Raw genomic sequence first — 19,229 nt, 5'->3', positions numbered from 1 at the left:
ACAAGTTTTTTTCGTTCAAGGTCACTGTGACCTTGACCTTTGACCCAATGACCCCTTAAATCATAAGGGGTCATCTACAAGTCAGATGCAACTCCAAGTCAAGTTTGAAGGCCATGGGTTCAGGCATTGTTGAGTTATCACTCGGACAATATTTTACCATTCAAGATCACTGTGACCTTGACCTTTGGCTCTATGAATCCTAAAATCAATAAGGGTGATCTACTGGTCAGGCTTATCATCCATGTCAAGTTTAATGATCATAGGTTCAGGCATTGTTGAGATATAAGTGGGAGAAGATTTGTTAACTTTTTTGCGTTAAAGGTTACTGTGACATTGACCTTGGCCTGATGACCCCCAAAGTCGATAGGGGTCATCTACTGGGCAGGCCCAACCTTCATGTCAAGTTTGATGACCATAGGTCCAGGAACTGTCGAGTTCGCTTTCAAGGTCACTGTGACCTTGACCTTTGACCCCTAAAATCAATAGGAGTCATCTACTGGTCAGGCCCAACCTCCATGTCAAGTTTGAGGGCCATGGGTGCAGGCATTGTTGAGTTATCACTCGGATAACCTTTTATCATTCAAGGTCACTGTGACCTTGACCTTTGGCCCAATGACCCCAAAAATCAATAGGGACCATCTTCTGGCCAGGCCCAACCTCCAAGTCAAGTTTGAGGTCCATGGGGGCAGGCATTGTCGAGTTATCACTCGGATAACCTTTTACCATTCCAGGTCACTGTGACCTTGACCTTTAGCCCAATGACCCCTAAAATCAATAGGGACCATCTTCTGGCCAGGCCCAACCTCCAAGTCAAGTTTGAGGGCCATGGGTGCAGGCATTGTAGAGTTATCACTCGGACAACCTTTTACCATTCCAGGTCACTGTGACCTTGACCTTTGGCCGGATGACCCCAAAAAACCATAGTGGTCATCTCCTGGTCAGGCCAATTCTCCAAGTCAAGTTTGAGGGCCATGGGTGCAGGCATTGTCGAGTTATCACTTGGACAACCTTTTACCATTCAAGGTGAGTGACCTTGACCTTTGGCCAGATGACCCCCAAAAACAAAAGGGGTCTTCTACTGGTCAGGCCCAATTTCAAGTCAAGTTTGAGGGCCATGGGTGCAGGCATTGTCAAGTTATCACACGGAAAACCTTTAACCATTCAAGATGACTGTGACCTTGACCTTTGGCCCGATGACGCCCAAAAACAAAAGGGGTCTTCTACTGGTCAGGCCCAACCTCCAATTCAATTATGAGGGCCATGGGTGCAGGCATTGTCGAATTATCACTCGGACAACCTTTTACCATTCAAGGTCACTGTGACCTTGACCTTTGGCCCAATGACCCCCAAAAACAATAGGGGTCATCTACTGGTCAGACCCAACCTCCAATTCAATTATGAGGGCCATGGGTGCCGGCATTGTTGAGTTATCACTCGGACAACCTTTTACCATTCAAGGTCACTGTGAACTTGACCTTAGACCCGATGAGCCCCAAAAACAATAGGGGTCATCTACTGGTCAGGCCCAACCTTCATGTGAAGCTTGATGACCATACGTCCAGGAATTGTTGAGTTATCACTCGAACAAGCTTTGGTCTACCGACGGACCGACATGCCTGTGCAAAGCAATATACCCCTCTTCTTCGAAGGGGGGCATAATAAAATGTGTTAAGGCCCTGTTTCACTTTTGTGAAATCTCGAGAAATCAATCATCTTTGGTCAAATTCTTGGATGTTAAAAGTAAAGAAACACCTTCAACATTTGTATTTTTATTAAACCCAAATATCACATTGAAACAAATCCCAGAACTGGAGTTCAACAAAAAGAACCCAATATAACAAGTTTTTTTTCGATTTTGGGCAATCAGAAAAGTATGGCAAATTGGAGTACGCTAGTTAACCAAGTCACCCCACCCACCAACCCCTAGTGATAAAATCAATTTAAAATCATCCCAGTTTACTATTTATTTCAATAAAGGAGTAAAAAAGTAAAAAAATATATGCCCAAAATGCACCATTTCCGACAAGAAATTGTGGGGGGTTTTGTGGGCGAGTACCCCTAAACCCCTTTACAAAAACTTTAAACCAAATAAATTTCAGTTCTGAGGGAGGGGTTCAAATTAAAAGGTTATGCCACCAGGTTGTGGGTGTCTAAATACAAGCAGCGACATTACCCTTTACAACTTGCTAACTGTCTCTCAATGTATCTCAGCCTAAGAGTTACTTAACTTCAACTTTTTTTGTTATAAACTTGACCCAACTAACTAATTCATCTCATGATACATCTTCACATGAACTTGCTATGTATCAGCAAACATCATTGTTTTCTAAAGATATTGAGCAGACACTTTTTCTCTGTTTAGAGCAACAGTGACCTTGATCCTACCAAATGCAAGTCCAAGGTAGTAGGCCTTCCAAGAACTTTCTATACAGCAAATTTCATCAATGTAAATGATCCAAAACTTAATCTGTCGAGTGAAAACCTTTATCAGTCATCGAAATAAGTATTTTGGACAAACAAGCCTGAAATCATATACTTCTTCTTAGCATTACATTTTTGAACAAGCCCTGCTGTATAAAACCCAGAATTTGAGCAAGCCCTGGAAGCATTTTACCAGTGCAGGCTTGCAAGCTTATGCTTATTTCGACCACTGCCTTATTCTCTATCACATGAATCAATGACCTTGACCAACTACCCTCAGTGAAACCCAAAGGTAAATCTCCAAATGAGTTTGCTATTCATTGAAGGCATCACCATAACATGATCCCAGACAATATCTTAACTCCAATTACCGGTATATTATAACACATTTCATGATCGTTCACTTCTCAGGCTTATAATGTATAATACCATGAATATAGCAGTACTGTAATTTCTATTTCTAGTATCTTTCATATGACATTCCAGCAGTAGTAATTCATTTATTTTAAACTGTTAAAATACAAAACAGTTGATTTAACAAATAAATAGGATGATATCAATGAAGGTCATGGCCAGGATACCTTTGTTATCTTTTTCTTTTTTACTGGAGGGGCTTCCTGAAATATCACACAAAAAACAGTTTTATAACCTATTTTATAACATATACATATATTTTTTTCTTTTCAATATGTTTACCTAAAGCTCTTTAACAATTATTTTCAAATTGTTGTATTTTTATTATTATTTTCTCAGAACCACAATTCTTTTTATTTTACAGCATAAAAAGAGCGAATTAGAAGCTATACTGAATGAATTGTGGAATTTTGACTTGTAGATTTAATTGGCAACCTTTCACATGATTTCTATTTAACATCTGTTGTTTTGTATAAGTTGTTCAAAACAACAGCACTGCCGAGCGAACATTAAAGCTCTATACATGTCTATGGCAGCATAGAATTTCATTTGAATATCTTTAATGTTTTTGAGTTATGGCCTAGGTTAAAGTTTTAGCATGTTGTCCGATAAAGAGGCATACCTCAACAATTATAAAATCAAAGTTATGGGTCTTGCTACATATGTAACGTTGTTGGTTCCAAATATAAATGGGCATAACTTTATGTAACTTGCATATTATTTTGAAAAACATGTGCCTATTGTTTCTGAAAAAGGGGCATAACTTTGCAAAACTTTCGTATTATTTTGAAAAAGGACATATCTCAACAATAATCAAAATCAGAGTTGTGGGCCTTACTTTACATGGCCATATTATTTCTGAAAATAGGCATGAATTTGCCTAAGTTGTGTTATATATTGAAAAGGGGCATCACTCAAAAAGTGTTAAAATCAGATTTATGTGCCTTACTGTATATGTTATACATGGGCATATTGTTTGTATGAAGTTTCATTTGAATTAATTGAACATTTTTTTTTAGTTCTGGCCAAGGTACATTTTTGCATGATGACATTAAGGCTATCAAAATACCTTAGACAAGCTAAAAAATACAAATTATGTATAAATCAAGGGAGGACAGCAGTACCTGTGAGTCTTCTGTGTCCATGGGGCAGTGCCCCCCAGTGGCAGGATCATGCCCTGTATCCGCAGTGGACAAAGTCACTTGTGAGGACTTGTCAAAGTTTACCAGTTCTTTGCTTTTGTTCCTAGAATTATGTTGAGCTGATAGGTCAAGATTTTTGTTATTAATTTGAAGGTTGTTTAGTGTTGGAGAAACATCAAGAGCAGTCCTCTGGTTCAATTTAATAGTTTTTCTCCCGGAGTTTATACAATCTATGGGAGGAGGTTTCAGTCTATCATGTTTCACACTTGGCAAGTCAACACTACTCACAGATCCACATGTAACAGGCCTGAAATAAAATAATACAAATTAACTTTGATAACAAAACAACCATGAAGCTAAGCAAGGAAAACAAGATAACAACTTTTTTTAACGGAAGGGAGTATAGCTCAGTAAAAAAACATGTCAACAATATCAGTTTCATAATTAAGGTCACTGAGTTAGCTTACTAAGTGTACAAGAATTACAGTAGTACAATAATATTACAACATAAAAATTGTTCTGTTCTCTGTTCTGGAAGGCATGGAAACTGGGTAAATGTACAACAGCTTAGTAAAAGTTTAGAATCAAAAGAATAGAAAACAGTGCTGCGGATGCGAACGACAATAATCCTCTACTCCTGTCGGATAAGGGTCATTCTTCTATCAGTATTTACAGCAATTGGTATGGTCCTTGTTGTAGAGCTTAGTGTCTCTGGCAGCATGTGTACTACATTTCATAATAGTATCATAAAGGTATTCTAGTTATGACCAATGTTTGCACTAAGCCGACTGGCAGTGAATGACCAAGGCTATCACAAAGTCCCAACTTTTTTCCAATTGGTTTCATTGGTAATGGTAACCAGTGTTTCTGTCAAAGGGATTCACACTTGATAATCCTGCTCATACCTCTTATGCAATGGTGTATCCGCATCATCTGGGTGTGATATCCTTCTCTTTTTTGCGGCTAAGATTTGTCGTTTGGTCATCTCCCTTCCTCTGCGATTAAGGCGGTATTTCCTCTGGGGCAGTGGAATAATATATTCGGTGTATAGACTGACAAGCTCATCTTTGGACAAGTCCTCGACTTTATCAGTGTTTATATACCGCTGAAAAATATTAATTGAAAAATTATGATATGTGACCAAGTCCGCGAAAATGGGTCCTAATGAGGAAAAATGACATTTTCAGGATTTTACATTTTCTGAATGTGCTATGTTTCAGAAATAAAGTCCTGAAGTTTAAAGCTGATATCTTTAAAATTGACGGATTGAGGACAAATTTCGCAATACCACTATTTGTTATAAAATGGCGAAAAAAATGAAGGAAATGGAAACATAAGTAAATACAACGTCCTTGATTTTAAGAGTCTGTATTCCATTAAAATTGAATACAGCATTTTTTATTTCTGTGGAAATATTATCATAACATCAATAACATCATATATGGAAAATATAACACTACATGTACATTTCATAGAAACGGTTGCCATGACTACAATTTTTTCACGAGAAATTTATCCAAATAAACGCAAAAGCAGCTCAAATAGATAAAATCACATTTGAATTTGATAGATTATGTTTGCAGGAAATATTTTAGTACAGCATTAAAATTTCAGCCAGCTATGTAGTAAATTAGAATGTTAACAGCAATTTTCCATAGACCCTGTAAAGAAAATCTGCCACTTTTCTAAAACAAGGTTAATTGTTCTAAAGTAGTGCAGCTTATCCTTGTATTAATCAAAACAAAAAAACATATTATTTAAAAACAAGCAATTATTTAAAAGATGTAAATTGTCTGGTGAAATCAATTATTTTTAAAATCAATAAGAATGTTATACTTGGTTGCCATAGCAACTGACTTATACCTAGAATAATTCTTTTTTTTTGCTCATTTCATTCTTTTGGAGTTGTAAGATGACACAGAATGAAATGTATTTACAAGGAAAGCATTGACACATGCCTTATTTGACAAAATTGACAACAAACATATGCATGCAAGGATTATTGAAACTATATTAATGTATAACTATTAACATATAGACTTATAAATGTACACTTTCACATTATACTGCAGTCGTGTATGGAAAATATAAATGCCATCATACTTTACTTATAGATGGCCGACTGTTCAATGATATTCCCATAATTGAAATACATGTTTATACATAAGTATTTAATGATCAATCAAGTGTGTTGCTTTTGGTTGCCAAGGAAACCATACATTCCTAAGATCATGAATATTTTATCAATGTAACACAAAGAAAAATATTCTTTGAATGTAAATGAAAACATAAAACTTTCACTTACACATGCCAATATATTTATAGCAAGAAACAAACTATAACTTTTGCTGAAACACACACAGAAAGTGTACTCAATAAAGTTGCCTATTTCAACTTTTGTTTTTTGGCCTTTGAATAGCCTTCTTTTGCAACTAATGGCAATGGGCATGTTGTGTTTTTAGCATTATCTGATCTGCAAAAGTCTCTTTTTACATCATGCAAGTACCATTGCCTTTCTACACTTATTCCCTCACCAAAGATCTGCTCTGGCAGAACACCAATATCCACTTGGCAGTTTTTCAGTATGTTAATTTTCTCCCCAGGGGCATCAACAAACTTCCTTACTCTTAAAACCCCAGGTATGGTATTTCGAAATGTTCTTCAATGGTTTGAAAATGCCTTTGAAGAAGGTGCTCCAGTCATAGAACGACACTTGTTTGCTGTTGCCATCAACAATATGTGGAATGTTGTGGCCATTTCGGGATGACATGGCTTCTGTGGAAGCCACCTCCTGTATTGAAGAAAAGCATTACATGATGAATGAATTTCAGACAGAAACGATCCAATATGACATATTATATTGTCACCTTAGTGCAAGAACTCAATATCTGCTTCAATTTCTATATGCAGTTATCGTCTTATTTCACTATTGTGATTATACTGAGCAGTACCCTTGCACTATGTAATGCCTACATGAAGTATATAACATCAGTGAATTTATTAATTACCTATTATATCTAAATATACATGATAATAAATGAACTTATTTTATATAATAATCAATTTAATATAACATTAGTCATATATGATTATTTTCAATCTTAACTATAAAAAATCCCATTTTCTTCATGCCACTTCTTATTAGTTTATAACTGTATTAAAAAGAAGGAAATTAATCAATCTTGAAACATGTGTAAGTAATTTATGTCTATAATTGTTTTAAAATATTGGTGTGGTAAAAATCTAACTCCCTGAATACCTCAACTGTCTCTGCATCCATGTGTCTCATTCTGTTTTTCCAAACTCCAAAATGCCCGTCGCATGAAAATTTGGTGTGGCCGGCTAGCATCAGTGAGTATTGGATTGTCTTATGCCCTCCTGGAATAGAATAGTTAATTGTTAATAAGATCTCTTTATTTCAAATTAAACTCTGAAATATATATGTTGTTTATTTTTTAAGTACAACAAATCAAAAGCTTTTAAAGCTACACATCTGTTTCACTCATCTAAAGAGTTACTGAAAACCTTGTGAGATATTTAAAAAGCAATAACATAATTTAGTTTACATCATGAAACATATTTTTTTTTCCACTAAAACACAACAACTCTCACCTGTCAATGTTCTCCACACAGCATAACCAAGAATGGCATTATTTTTGTTGTCCTTGGCAATTGTCAAAGTGGAACTGAGCATGTGCCTCACCCAGGCAAAACACCTGTTTCTCTGAAAAATATTTATCCTTCTTATCACTATTCTTAGTCATCACCATCATCAGCAACAGAAGCAAAAATTTAACAGCACCAGTATTTAACATTAATACAACAAAACATTTAAAACATTTCTCATAACTAACATATACCAAATAAATGTTCAGATACACATCCAATTCCAGATTGTGAGATGTGCATGATGGCTATTGACCAATGGAAATGTTACATTCTTAATCAGTTTGTTTTAATGAAGTAAAACATTTATTGCTAAGAAGTGCCCCTTCAATTCTCAATAATTAACATTTGACATCAGGACATCTTATAATGACACAGAACAGATTGCAATTTAAAACTGTAAAAAAGTGAATTCAGATTTATATATGAGTAGTGAGTCTCAGTCAAAATGAATAAGCTTACCAGATCCATCACAGCAAACTCCAAATACCTCACATCTCCTCCGGCAGTTTTGAAATACAGGGGTCCAACCTGTAGTAGATAAAAGCTTGCATTAAATTTGACAACAGTATCTGGTAATTAGAACCAGCATTTTATTCTAAATATTGAAAGATTCAATTTCTAAATCATGTAAAAAGAATTCTAACATAAACACTTTACATTCAATGAATACACTACCAGGTATGTAACCATTTAAGTAGAAGCATACATTTACTGCAGTAAACCTTAGGCACTCACAAGTATGATACACATGCAAATTACTGCACAATAAATCCTTTAAAAAAAATTATCTCTTGCAATAAGTTGATAAATTCAGTAAAAAAAAACACATTTGATTATTTGCTTGTACTTGATAGAAAAAAATCAACTAACCTGTTGGCTATGGTGTGGAATATGAACCTGCTGTGCAAAGTCCCAGCTGTAGTGGACGGTTGCATCTAAGGAACATGACTCTGAACCTAAAATATCAATAGAATTTAACATATATTTTAATTTTTAGACTAGAAAATATTGAAGCATGACATAAGACAGCTAAAACTATAGCGCATAGAAATTTATTAACCAAAGCACACCTTCAACTGTAATGTTTTCACTACATGTAACTTTAGAGTAATCACACTGCATTCTATATTGCTCCCTCTGATGTCTAGCACTTTCAACATGACTTTCATATTCATCAAGAAGTGTCATTTTATCATCTTCAGAAAGGGCACCACTTTGTGAAATATTAAAAGAAAAGGTTTGGCATCTAAAACACAAGTCTGTTTTTGGTTTAGCTAAGACTATATGTGGGCACAACTCACGCCATAGCTTCTAGCACCCTCTATTTTTTCATATTCAACATGAATGTCTGCTTGTGATTTATCAGATGGCAACAACAACACTTTTACTTTTGCGGTGGTTTGGAAGTCTTCCGGGAACGGGCATTGCATTGTCAGATGCATAGCAGATGAGGAATTTTCTTATGTGTTCTCTTTCCTCAAATGTGATTGCATTATGAGGTAGTCTTTTGGTATTACCATGAGTCCTAGCAATCAATCCATCATTGTCAAGAGAGCGACCAATTCTTTTTAGTTTCTCCTTTCCGATGTTGTATGCGAAACAGAATACCTCACGGCAAACTTCAACTCCCTTAATATAAAACTACTGACTGGGCCTAACCCTCTCCTGCCGTTTATGTTTACAACTGTCAGTTTGTTGGCCATTTTTTCTGTGGCACAACATGGCTGATTTAATAACAAGATCAAGTTCATCTGTCTGCATACCGGCTGAATACATACGTAAGTCAGTAATATCATTACCATCGACAACTTGACTGCATGGTTTGCCTAAAGTTTTTCACACTTGCAGGTCTGAGCAAAGAAATCATCAGTTTTCTTTCTCTGTCTTAAATCCTCTGCAGAAGGTTCTAAATCATGGTCAAAACTTTCACACTGAACAGTCTCTGCATTACATATATCATCATCTGATTCATCATTGACAGCATTACTTTCATGGCTAGAATCATTTTCTGAATCAGACTGACTAAATTCTATCTCACTTGCACCAGAACTCTCTGGACACAAAACATGAAAATAAAGTCTATCAACTTCTAATAACTCTTCGCGAAATAAATGGTCTTGGCTTAATTCGTAGGGGGTGGTGCTTGCTTGACTCAACTGGGACATTTTCATAAAATGTTCAAGTGTTTTTCAAATTTTCCGCCATAATATCTGTTGCTATTAGTAAACCGTATTTTGTTACGGAAAAATACTTCCGGGTCAAACTGTCAAAAGGTTATTTAAAATAAACATCAAATGACAATTTAAATAAAGGATGACAACATAGATAACTGCATACATTACCTTCCAAATAATTGTTTCCGTGTAATTAATCCGAAAAGCATTCTAATGCCGTGTGGATAAACCGGCAAAACCGTCATATCTTCAGTACGGATTTCGACATGTTTCCATCAAAATGGCGGAGAGCGACACCTTCAGATCAAGGGCGATTAATCATGATTTAAGGTCAGGCAGCATGAATATTATCGACAATAATCAACTGATAGCAGAGTGATGTGCCTTTATATTGTTTATACACTTCGATTATGTAAATACTTTGCAAAATAATCCCAAATTAGTTAATTGACAAAACGATAATTGCCCAGAAAACGTGTTGTGTTTTTTAATCTCGCTTTATCTCGGTAACGTGATTACCTCAACAGGACTCATTTTCGCTGACGACGTCACATATTAATAGTTGTTCATTATTTCTAATTTGGCGACATTTGACTTCCTTTTTGCAGGTATAATGATCTATTTATATTGTCTGTTAGGCAAGCGTGTTGAATTCATCATGCCATAGCCGGAAAATACATTCGTAGTCTGGAAAACTTGGGTGAAATTACCAGGTAGTTTGTCCGCCTTGAGTTTTAAATGGCATTTTTTTCAGTAAAAATATACCATTTTCTTTGAATTCTTGATGAGTTTCGTTAACTTTTGACCAAGGTATGGCCTCTTCTCATCTCAGTAAAGTTAGGGAACTACCTTTTCTACAGATAAAGGGTTTAAAAAGGACTATGGGTGTCCCTCGGACTAATTATTAAAGTTAATACTTCTCCCAGAATGTCCTTACTACATAACCCTAGAAAATTCTGCAGGTACACTGCCTATTCCAACACTGAGTATAACAAGAGCTGAGCCTTAAGTCTTGGAAGTTGAAAAGGGGACACGAAAAGACAAAACGAACATCGCGAAATTGTATAACTTTTTGGTGAAGGAACAAAGTCAGAAATCGAAAAATTTGAAAACTAACTATTAAAATTGTAACCTTTTTCAAAACATCAACTAGTTGATCTCTGGTCAAAATATCTGGAAACAACCACTCAAAGTTTCCTTTCCCTTCAGTCTCCATATTAACCAAGTTATAACGTCTAGGTGACGTACGAGTTTGGTAGTTATAAAGGTTGGACCAACGAAATATATGTTCCCTGAATACCATTCTATAACCTCCTATAGAAAACAACAAAATCAACGCTTTTCAATGGAATTATTTTGGAAGTCACAGTGAGCGAAGCACTTGGGAAACCGATTAACACATACAGCATGAACTAGAAACATGAGAAAAATATTTCTTGGTAACAACATGCCTGACAAAAATGGAGCTTACAGACGTGGTCGACTGGCCGAGGAAAAACTAAGATAAAACCCTCCTTCTGGGGAAAACTCAGAAACCTCTGCCCGTTTGTCATCCAGATTTACAGGATTTGTCTCGTACCACTAGATGTCGGGCCTCATCACTCATAAGCTCCTTAAACAAAGATGTATAGAAAACATATCATTTTTATGATTCATGTATACGTTCTTTATCAAGTTATACAAATGTATATTACATGATTTTGTTCTTTGAAGACAAATGAAAAATATATTTATCATTCATATGATGAAATTGCATAGTAACAAACCATTCACAAACATTTTCTTGTAAAATTTAACAATCAATTGAATCGATGTGAACGGATCGGTTCCCCAAAGCTGAATGCCTTTACATTCATATTCGCACGAATTCCTCGTGTTTATCAATCGCCACCTGGCGGTTATTTCATTATAAACAAGGGAAATTAATTTCCTTCTAATTCGTTTTACTCAAACGTAGGAAATTATATTAGACTATAAGTTGACCCTCATTTTCTTTCTTTCCTTAGATTTTTACCAATAATTAACGTAGGGTACTATTTCCGGTATTGATAGAGAATTCCGACCCGAGGGCACGTGCGTAAGCCGGTAACGAGGCTTGCCGAGGGTCGGAAACATGATTGATAGTTTTTCTTGCATATCTAAATTTATCAATTTGTGGAAAAAATGACGGAGAAAACGAACTTTTGTATATATATATAATTACACACAAAAACGCGTGCGACGTTGTTTACTGACGTCATACAGTGCAGTAATTTTAAATAACTAAAAAAGCGTTTTTTTACGATTTTTTTTTTTCAATTTTAATTAAAAGTCTTGCTAACATATATTATATTTGATTGCGCTTTTTAATTTAAAATGAATGGCATAATATACTTTTCATTAATCATACAATAAAAGAAATAAGAATTTAAGTGGCGCATTGCTGCGCGTGACTCATCTTTCATGGAAACACTCGTCCGGTATGCAATAAATCTCCATTCCGACCCGGAAAAGAAACTCGGGTATAAAAGACTGGCCGATCTGGAAAGTATAAAAATATGTATTGTTTTGTGAAGTGCATTTATAATTTCAATATAATTTGTAAACAAGACGTTTTTACCGTTGTGCAACAATTAAATGTCGTCCGTTCCATGTTTAGTAATTACAAGTGATGAAAAATAGACAAATTTAAACGAGTATTGCTATTTCTTCCTGGGAGTAGGATTTGTTATTGGTCCCAGATTCTACGGAGTGGTTTCGTAAAATAAAAAAGTGTAATTGCTTAAATAGTGTTTGACTTGTATATTTATTCTGGGAGAAGGATTGTTATTAATGTCCCTGATTAATTTGAGCTATTTTTGATGTACCTTTCTCTGTACTGTATGGATTTCTTTTTAAATATTATGCTCACACGGTGTCTATCCAAACATTATCAAGAATTATATGCAACTTATGAATTATATATTTAATACAAATATTTTATATGGTATTAAAAGTTGTTTTTTGTTATTTTTATGATTTGCAAGTTTAAAAGCCTGTGACCAGATAATTCTGCTGAACCACCGTCTCGGCGAAGTTCAGAAGCGCTACAAGATGGCCAAAAGAAGCAACAACAAGGCATTTCGCTACAATATGCGACTGAAGCTTGCTGTCATCGAAGGTGTGCGCACATGTACTACGACTTCGCCTACAGCAAAGCCGACTGCGTTGCTGAGCTTCGACGCGAGCTTTTCGACGAATCAGTCTACGGATCTGACTCAGAATATTCTTCTGATGACCTGGAGTAGACACTGGATATAAATCCATAGTCGTTTTCCACAAAACGGCCCTTTTCAGAGCCAATCACATAACCCGGAAGGAGTTACCTTACAAATTGTCACATTCAAATCCAACATTAGCCCAGCACAAATCTGGCCCACATACACAACTTTTTATTCATCTAAATAAAGCCGAAATACGCCAAACCATGACCGACTGACTGATGAAGTATCAATACATGTTGACTGATGAAGTATCAATACATGTTCACTCCATAATGGACCATACTTACTAACTTAATAAACGAACAAGCATGATTCGCTGAGCGACTTTGTTTTATTAAATGTCTGAAAAATGACTTCGATAAAACAATTATATTAATAAAATGACCTTTTTTTATTGTTTGACTGAGTCAGAGATTGATTGATTGAATAAATGAATTAATGATTGATTGACTGACTGACTGACTGACTGACTGACTGGATGAATAAATAAATGAATGAATGAATGAATTAATAAATGAATGATTGAATGAATAAATGAATGAATGAATGAATGAATGAATGAATGAATGAATGAATGAATGAATGAATGAATGAATGAATGAATGAATGAATGATCGACTGATCGATTGATCGATTGATCGATTGATTGATTGATTGTTGATCTCAGTCATTTTGTTTGACTGAATGAATGAGCGATTTAATTGATTGAATAGATGCGTGAATATGTCATTTGACTGAATGGTTTATTGTTAAAATATATAAAATGAATGATCGATCGATCGGTCAATATTTTGAATGATTGAATAATTGTGTGTATTGTTCTTCTTTGAACGTTAAGCAGTGATTATGAACGTTTTTCTTTTTGGTTAATGTAAAATTGAATGCCTCAATATTAAATTGTTTCGATACGCATGGAATGTTTGACAAGTACCCGCTAATTTTCTTAATCCGTTACCGTGATTAATTATTTCATGCCAGTGTTGTTTCAACGACACGTGTTGATTAAGTGTCAACTCAAACATCCCGAGTCGGGGTGTCAACGCTTGGCACGATAGACTTGTGTATTCCCTAAACGTCAATATATAAGCTCATGTTCTACTGCAAAACAAATCATATTCATCTTGCAATAGCTTCATACCTATTGAAAGAGATACCCTGTACGAAATTAACCGCCTGGTTGTGAGCAGGAAACCAGGCGTCAAAATCGGACGTAAACCAGTTGGTTTTAATTTTTTTAAATCTAGCACTCATATGGATAACCAAGCGTCAAATTTAAAACCAAGCGTCAACCAAGCGGAAAAGAGGCGTCTATATGCGAACATTATGCAAATGAGCTGGTTTTAAAAGCCAGCTGGTTTTTAAAAAACCAGGCGTCAAATAAACCAAGCGTCAAAAAACCAAGCGTCAAAAAACCAGGCGTCAAAAAACCAGGCGTCAAAAAAATAACAGACGTCAAAAATTGGCATTACTTGAACACAACCAGTTTGAGTTAAGAACAATTTATAGTTCGGAAAACAGGACAATAAAACATTGTTTAATATATTTTCTTAATTAAGGCACAGCTGAAAATGTTATTTTTTTACACATTTTTACTATCACTTATTGTTTTAAGAGTTCATATTCTGTGTTTAATATGTTTTCGACAGAATGAACCTTGTTCCGTTATCGCCACATTTAGTTCTGCTGCTGTTGGTGATTCTGCTTCATTCTTTCTGCACTATCTGGGAACGTAATCTGTTAAAATAAATTTAAATGTATTTATTCAAATGATGATTTCCGGATCTATAGCTATAATTACAAGAGGGATGTAATTGTTAGAAGATAATTCATAGTTTTAATTACCTCATGCCTACATGGATTTATATTTGTAAATCATAATAAGAATAAAGTTTCAAAGGTGAAACTAAATGAAATAACAGTCAGCAACCAGGGCTTTTTCTATAGTACCCACGGGTCCGACTATCGGACCCATTCCCAAAGCAAAATATAAGATATTTTTCCCAATCTTCAGAAAAAAATCCCAATCAAAGAAAAAAATAATATTTTTTTTAGAAAGTCTTTTTACCTGTACTGGTTCATTTTCAACATCCTAATAAATTATGTGATGTGAAGTATTTTTAGTAATTGAACTCAGAAATCATTGATTTTCATCACATTTAGAGATATGAAATATTATCTGTCATGATTTATTGCAGTAGATATTTACACCCCAAGGATTGATATTTCAGCCATTGTGGGTCTTTTTAAGGGAAAATAAACTAATATTAAATAATTTCCTAATTCACTGAAAAAATTCCCAATTTCCGCATTTTCACGACGCAAATTTTCCCAAAATGTCTAGGGTCTTTTTCCCAAAATGGGCAGAAAAAGCCCTGGCAACCCACCATTTTTAGCATGTTCTTTAGCTTTCCAACTTTCCCATCAAATCTTGTTTGGTCACAGGATCCTCATCTTTGTCACAGACACAATATTGGTCATCTATGGTAATTAAATAGGATCATTAGGCACACACATACACACCCACATGATCATCAATAAATAAGTGAAGATCATGCTCAGGCTTAACACTGTAAAAAGAAGAGTATATATAGTTAAATGCAGCTTATACTTTCATGTAATAGAAATCGTGCATATATCCATATGCTTAAACACATTGTATTTGTAACAATCACCAGGTTTCAAAACATCCCATTGGGACATTGTGTTAATGGAGGTTCAGGGAGCAATATAAAGAATGATTAAATGCTGCCAGATAAATAATTGCAAAAACATTATACTTATTAACAAACCATTTTGTATTTATGTTCTTTTTACTGTGTAATAGTATTAAAGATACATGTTGAAACTGTTCTTACCTTTCAAATGATAAGGAAAAAGGTTTATCCACACAAAATATGAGCTTCAGAAACCGCCATATGTTTACATGATTCTTCTCCATACATTTGAATTTCCTACACAGATGAATGTTTACTTGATGCTGATTGGCTTAGATAAAACCCTTCAGGAAGCTTTATTGCCTGACTTTTGAATGGACTGATAAGCCCAGGCTGTTATATACCTGGACTCATGGAGGGAGAAATTTGGAAGCACTACCAGTATTAAACTTTTAAGCAGTATAATGCTTACTGTTCTTCTAAATATAAATGTTTATTGCTATGAATTTATTATTTGCTACTTTTAACATAACAAAATAAATCTATAAATTTAGAAACATTACAACAAAATATATATATTATTATAAATAAATATTAATAATGATTTTTTTTGTATGCGATCATTTATTCAAGCTTCATCATAGTAATTTGTCAAAGATAAGTTCTGAAATTAAGCAGAAATTAAAAATCATTCTCAATTTAAGTCAAATTAAAAAGAGTTTGAAATGCAGAATGTGGTTTTAATGTGAATGTTTACTTTGAAATGAATAATTTTCAAAAGAAATTCTAATGCATAATGCTTATATACAGTAGAGAACAGTATTTTTTCAATGATTTTCCAGTTTCATTTTTTATTCCCTTGTAATTTTATCACATTGGGAAACAATTATTAGACTTTAGTCACCTTGAGTGGCAATTTCTTTCTGTATTCCCGTGGAAAATTATAAAAAAAAATGAAACTTTAATGTACCATTAAAGATAATTCCATAGTTTTTTAAGTTTCTTGGAGGCTTTAATTTTTCCTAAGTTCCTTTTGACGCTTGGTTTGAAATTGACGCTTCAATACTTAGAGGCTGAAAAAATGTTACAGTTCCTTTTGACGTTTGGTTTGTAAATGACGCCTCCTTTACTTAGAAAAATGACGCCTGGTTTGGCAAGAATTTGACGTGTCCTGCTCTTGTCCAGTTGGTTTTAAACACGTCGAGGCAAAAACCAGTTGGTTGACGCCTCTTTGACGCCCGTCAACCAGCTGGTTGACGCCTGATCATTTCGTACGGGACATTTCAAAATGCGATCACTCGACAAGCGTTTCTCTCTGACGGAAGCTGAAGGACGTTTCCAGAAGGCCTGCGACCAGATTGTTCTGCTGAACCATCGTCTCGGCGAAGTTCAGAAGCGCTACAAGATGGCCAAAAGAAGCAACAACAAGGCATTTCGCTACAATCTGCGACTGAAGCTTGCTGTCATCGAAGGTGTGCGCAACATGTACTATGACTTCGCCTACAGCAAAGCCGACCGCGTTGCTGAGCTTCGACGTGAGCTTTTCGACGAATCCGTAGAAATCGTCTCCGGATTTTACTCAGAATATTCTTCTGATGACCTGGAGTAGACACTGGATATAAATCCATAGTCGTTTTCCACAAAACGGCCCTTTTCAGAGCCAATCACATAACCCGAAAGGAGTTACCTTACAAATTGTCACATTCAAATCCAACATTAGCCCAGCACAAATCTGGCCCACATACACAACTTTTTATTCATCTAAATAAAGCCGAAATACGCCAAACCATGACCGACTGACTGATGAAGTATCAATACATGTTGACTGATGAAGTATCAATACATGTTCACTCCATAATGGACCATACTTACTAACTTAATAAACGAACAAGCATGATTCGTTGAGCGACTTTGTTTTATTAAATGTCTGAAAAATGACTTCGATGACATTTTTTATTGTTTGACTGAGTCAGTGATTGATTGATTGAATAAATGAATAAATGAATAAATGAATAAATGAATAAATGAATAAATGAATAAATGAATGATTGATTGATTGACTGACTGACTGGATGAATAAATGAATGATTGAATGAACTAATGAATGAATGAATGAATGAATGAATGAATGAATGAATGAATGAATGAATGAATGAATGAATGAATGAATGAATGAATGAATGAATGAATGAATGATCGATATATTTATTGATTGGTTGATTGACTGATTGATTGATTGATTGATTGATTGATTGATTGATTGATTGATTGATTGATTGATTGATTGATTGATTGATTGATTGGATGATTGATTGATTGATTGATTGTTGATCTCAGTCATTTTGTTTGACTGAATGAATGAGCGATTAAATTGATTGAATAGATGCGTGAATATGTCATTTGACTGAATGGTTTATTGTTAAAATATATAATATGAATGATCGATCGATCGGTCAATATTTTGATTGATTGAATGATTGTGTGTATTGTTCTTCTTTGAACGTTAAGCAGTGATTATGAACGTTTTTCTTTTTGGTTAATGTAAAATTGAATGACTCAATGTTTAATTGTTTCGATACGCGTGGAATGTTTGACAAGTACCCGCTAATTTTATTAATCCGTTACCGTGATTAATTATCTCATGCCAGTGTTGTTTCAACGACACGTGTTAATTAAGTGTCAACTCAAACATCCCGAGTCGGGGTGTCAACGCTTGGCACGATAGACTTGTGTATTCCCTAAACGTCAACATATAAGCTCATGTTCTACTGCAAAACAAATCATATTCATCTTGCAATAGCTTCATACCTATTGAAGAAGATACATTTCAAAATGCGATCACTCGACAAGCGTTTCTCTCTGACGGAAGCTGAAGGGCGTTTCCAGAAGGCCTGCGACCAGATTGTTCTGCTGAACCATCGTCTCGGCGAAGTTCAGAAGCGCTACACGATGGCCAAAAGAAGCAACAACAAGGCATTTCGCTACAATATGCGACTGAAGCTTGCTGTCATCGAAGGTGTGCGCAACATGTACTACGACTTCGCCTACAGCAAAGCCGACCGCGTTGCTGAGCTTCGACGTGAGCTTTTCGACGAATTGTCGAAATCGTCTCCGGATCTGACTCAGAATATTCTTCTGATGACCTGGAGTAGACACTGGATATAAATCCATAGTCGTTTTCCACAAAACGGCCCTTTTCAGAGCCAATCACATAACCCGAAAGGAGTTACCTTACAAATTGTCACATTCAAATCCAACATTAGCCCAGCACAAATCTGGCCCACATACACAACTTTTTATTCATCTAAAAAAAGCCGAAATACGCCAAACCATGACCGACTGACTGATGAAGTATCAATACATGTTGACTGATGAAGTATCAATACATGTTCACTCCATAATGAACCGTACTTACTAACTTAATAAAAGAACAAGCATGATTCGCCGAGCGACCTTGTTTTATTAAATGTCTGAAAAATGACTTCGATAAAACAAGTATATTAATAAAATGAC

The 19,229-nt window shown here is 35.2% G+C and overlaps 1 protein-coding gene across 2 annotated transcripts; it reads right to left on the bottom strand.

The window, feature by feature from the left end:
- Positions 1–1,753: 1,753 nt before the first annotated feature.
- Positions 1,754–11,056, bottom strand: LOC128239401 (uncharacterized). 2 transcript variants are annotated; one of them, XM_052956026.1, is made up of 6 exons: positions 8,517–10,915; positions 8,106–8,174; positions 7,590–7,701; positions 7,237–7,355; positions 6,512–6,768; positions 4,960–5,082 (listed from the first exon to the last, which is right to left on the bottom strand). In XM_052956026.1, the coding sequence occupies exons 1-5, from the start codon at positions 8,625–8,627 to the stop codon at positions 6,586–6,588; spliced, it is 594 nt and encodes a 197-aa protein (XP_052811986.1). In that variant the 5' UTR covers positions 8,628–10,915; the 3' UTR covers positions 4,960–5,082; positions 6,512–6,585. The 2 variants fall into 2 exon arrangements, with proteins under 2 accessions (XP_052811985.1, XP_052811986.1); XM_052956025.1 differs by lacking the exons at positions 6,512–6,768; positions 7,237–7,355; positions 7,590–7,701; positions 8,106–8,174; positions 8,517–10,915 and adding exons at positions 1,754–3,038; positions 3,960–4,284; positions 10,953–11,056 and having other exon boundaries at positions 4,883–5,082.
- Positions 11,057–19,229: the final 8,173 nt, after the last annotated feature.

Source organism: Mya arenaria, chromosome 6 (genome assembly GCF_026914265.1).
Source record: "Mya arenaria isolate MELC-2E11 chromosome 6, ASM2691426v1".
NCBI classification, from domain to species: Eukaryota; Metazoa; Mollusca; class Bivalvia; order Myida; family Myidae; genus Mya; species Mya arenaria.
Note: the sequence above shows the minus strand (reverse complement) of the source record. Positions and strands in the feature narration are given on the sequence as shown.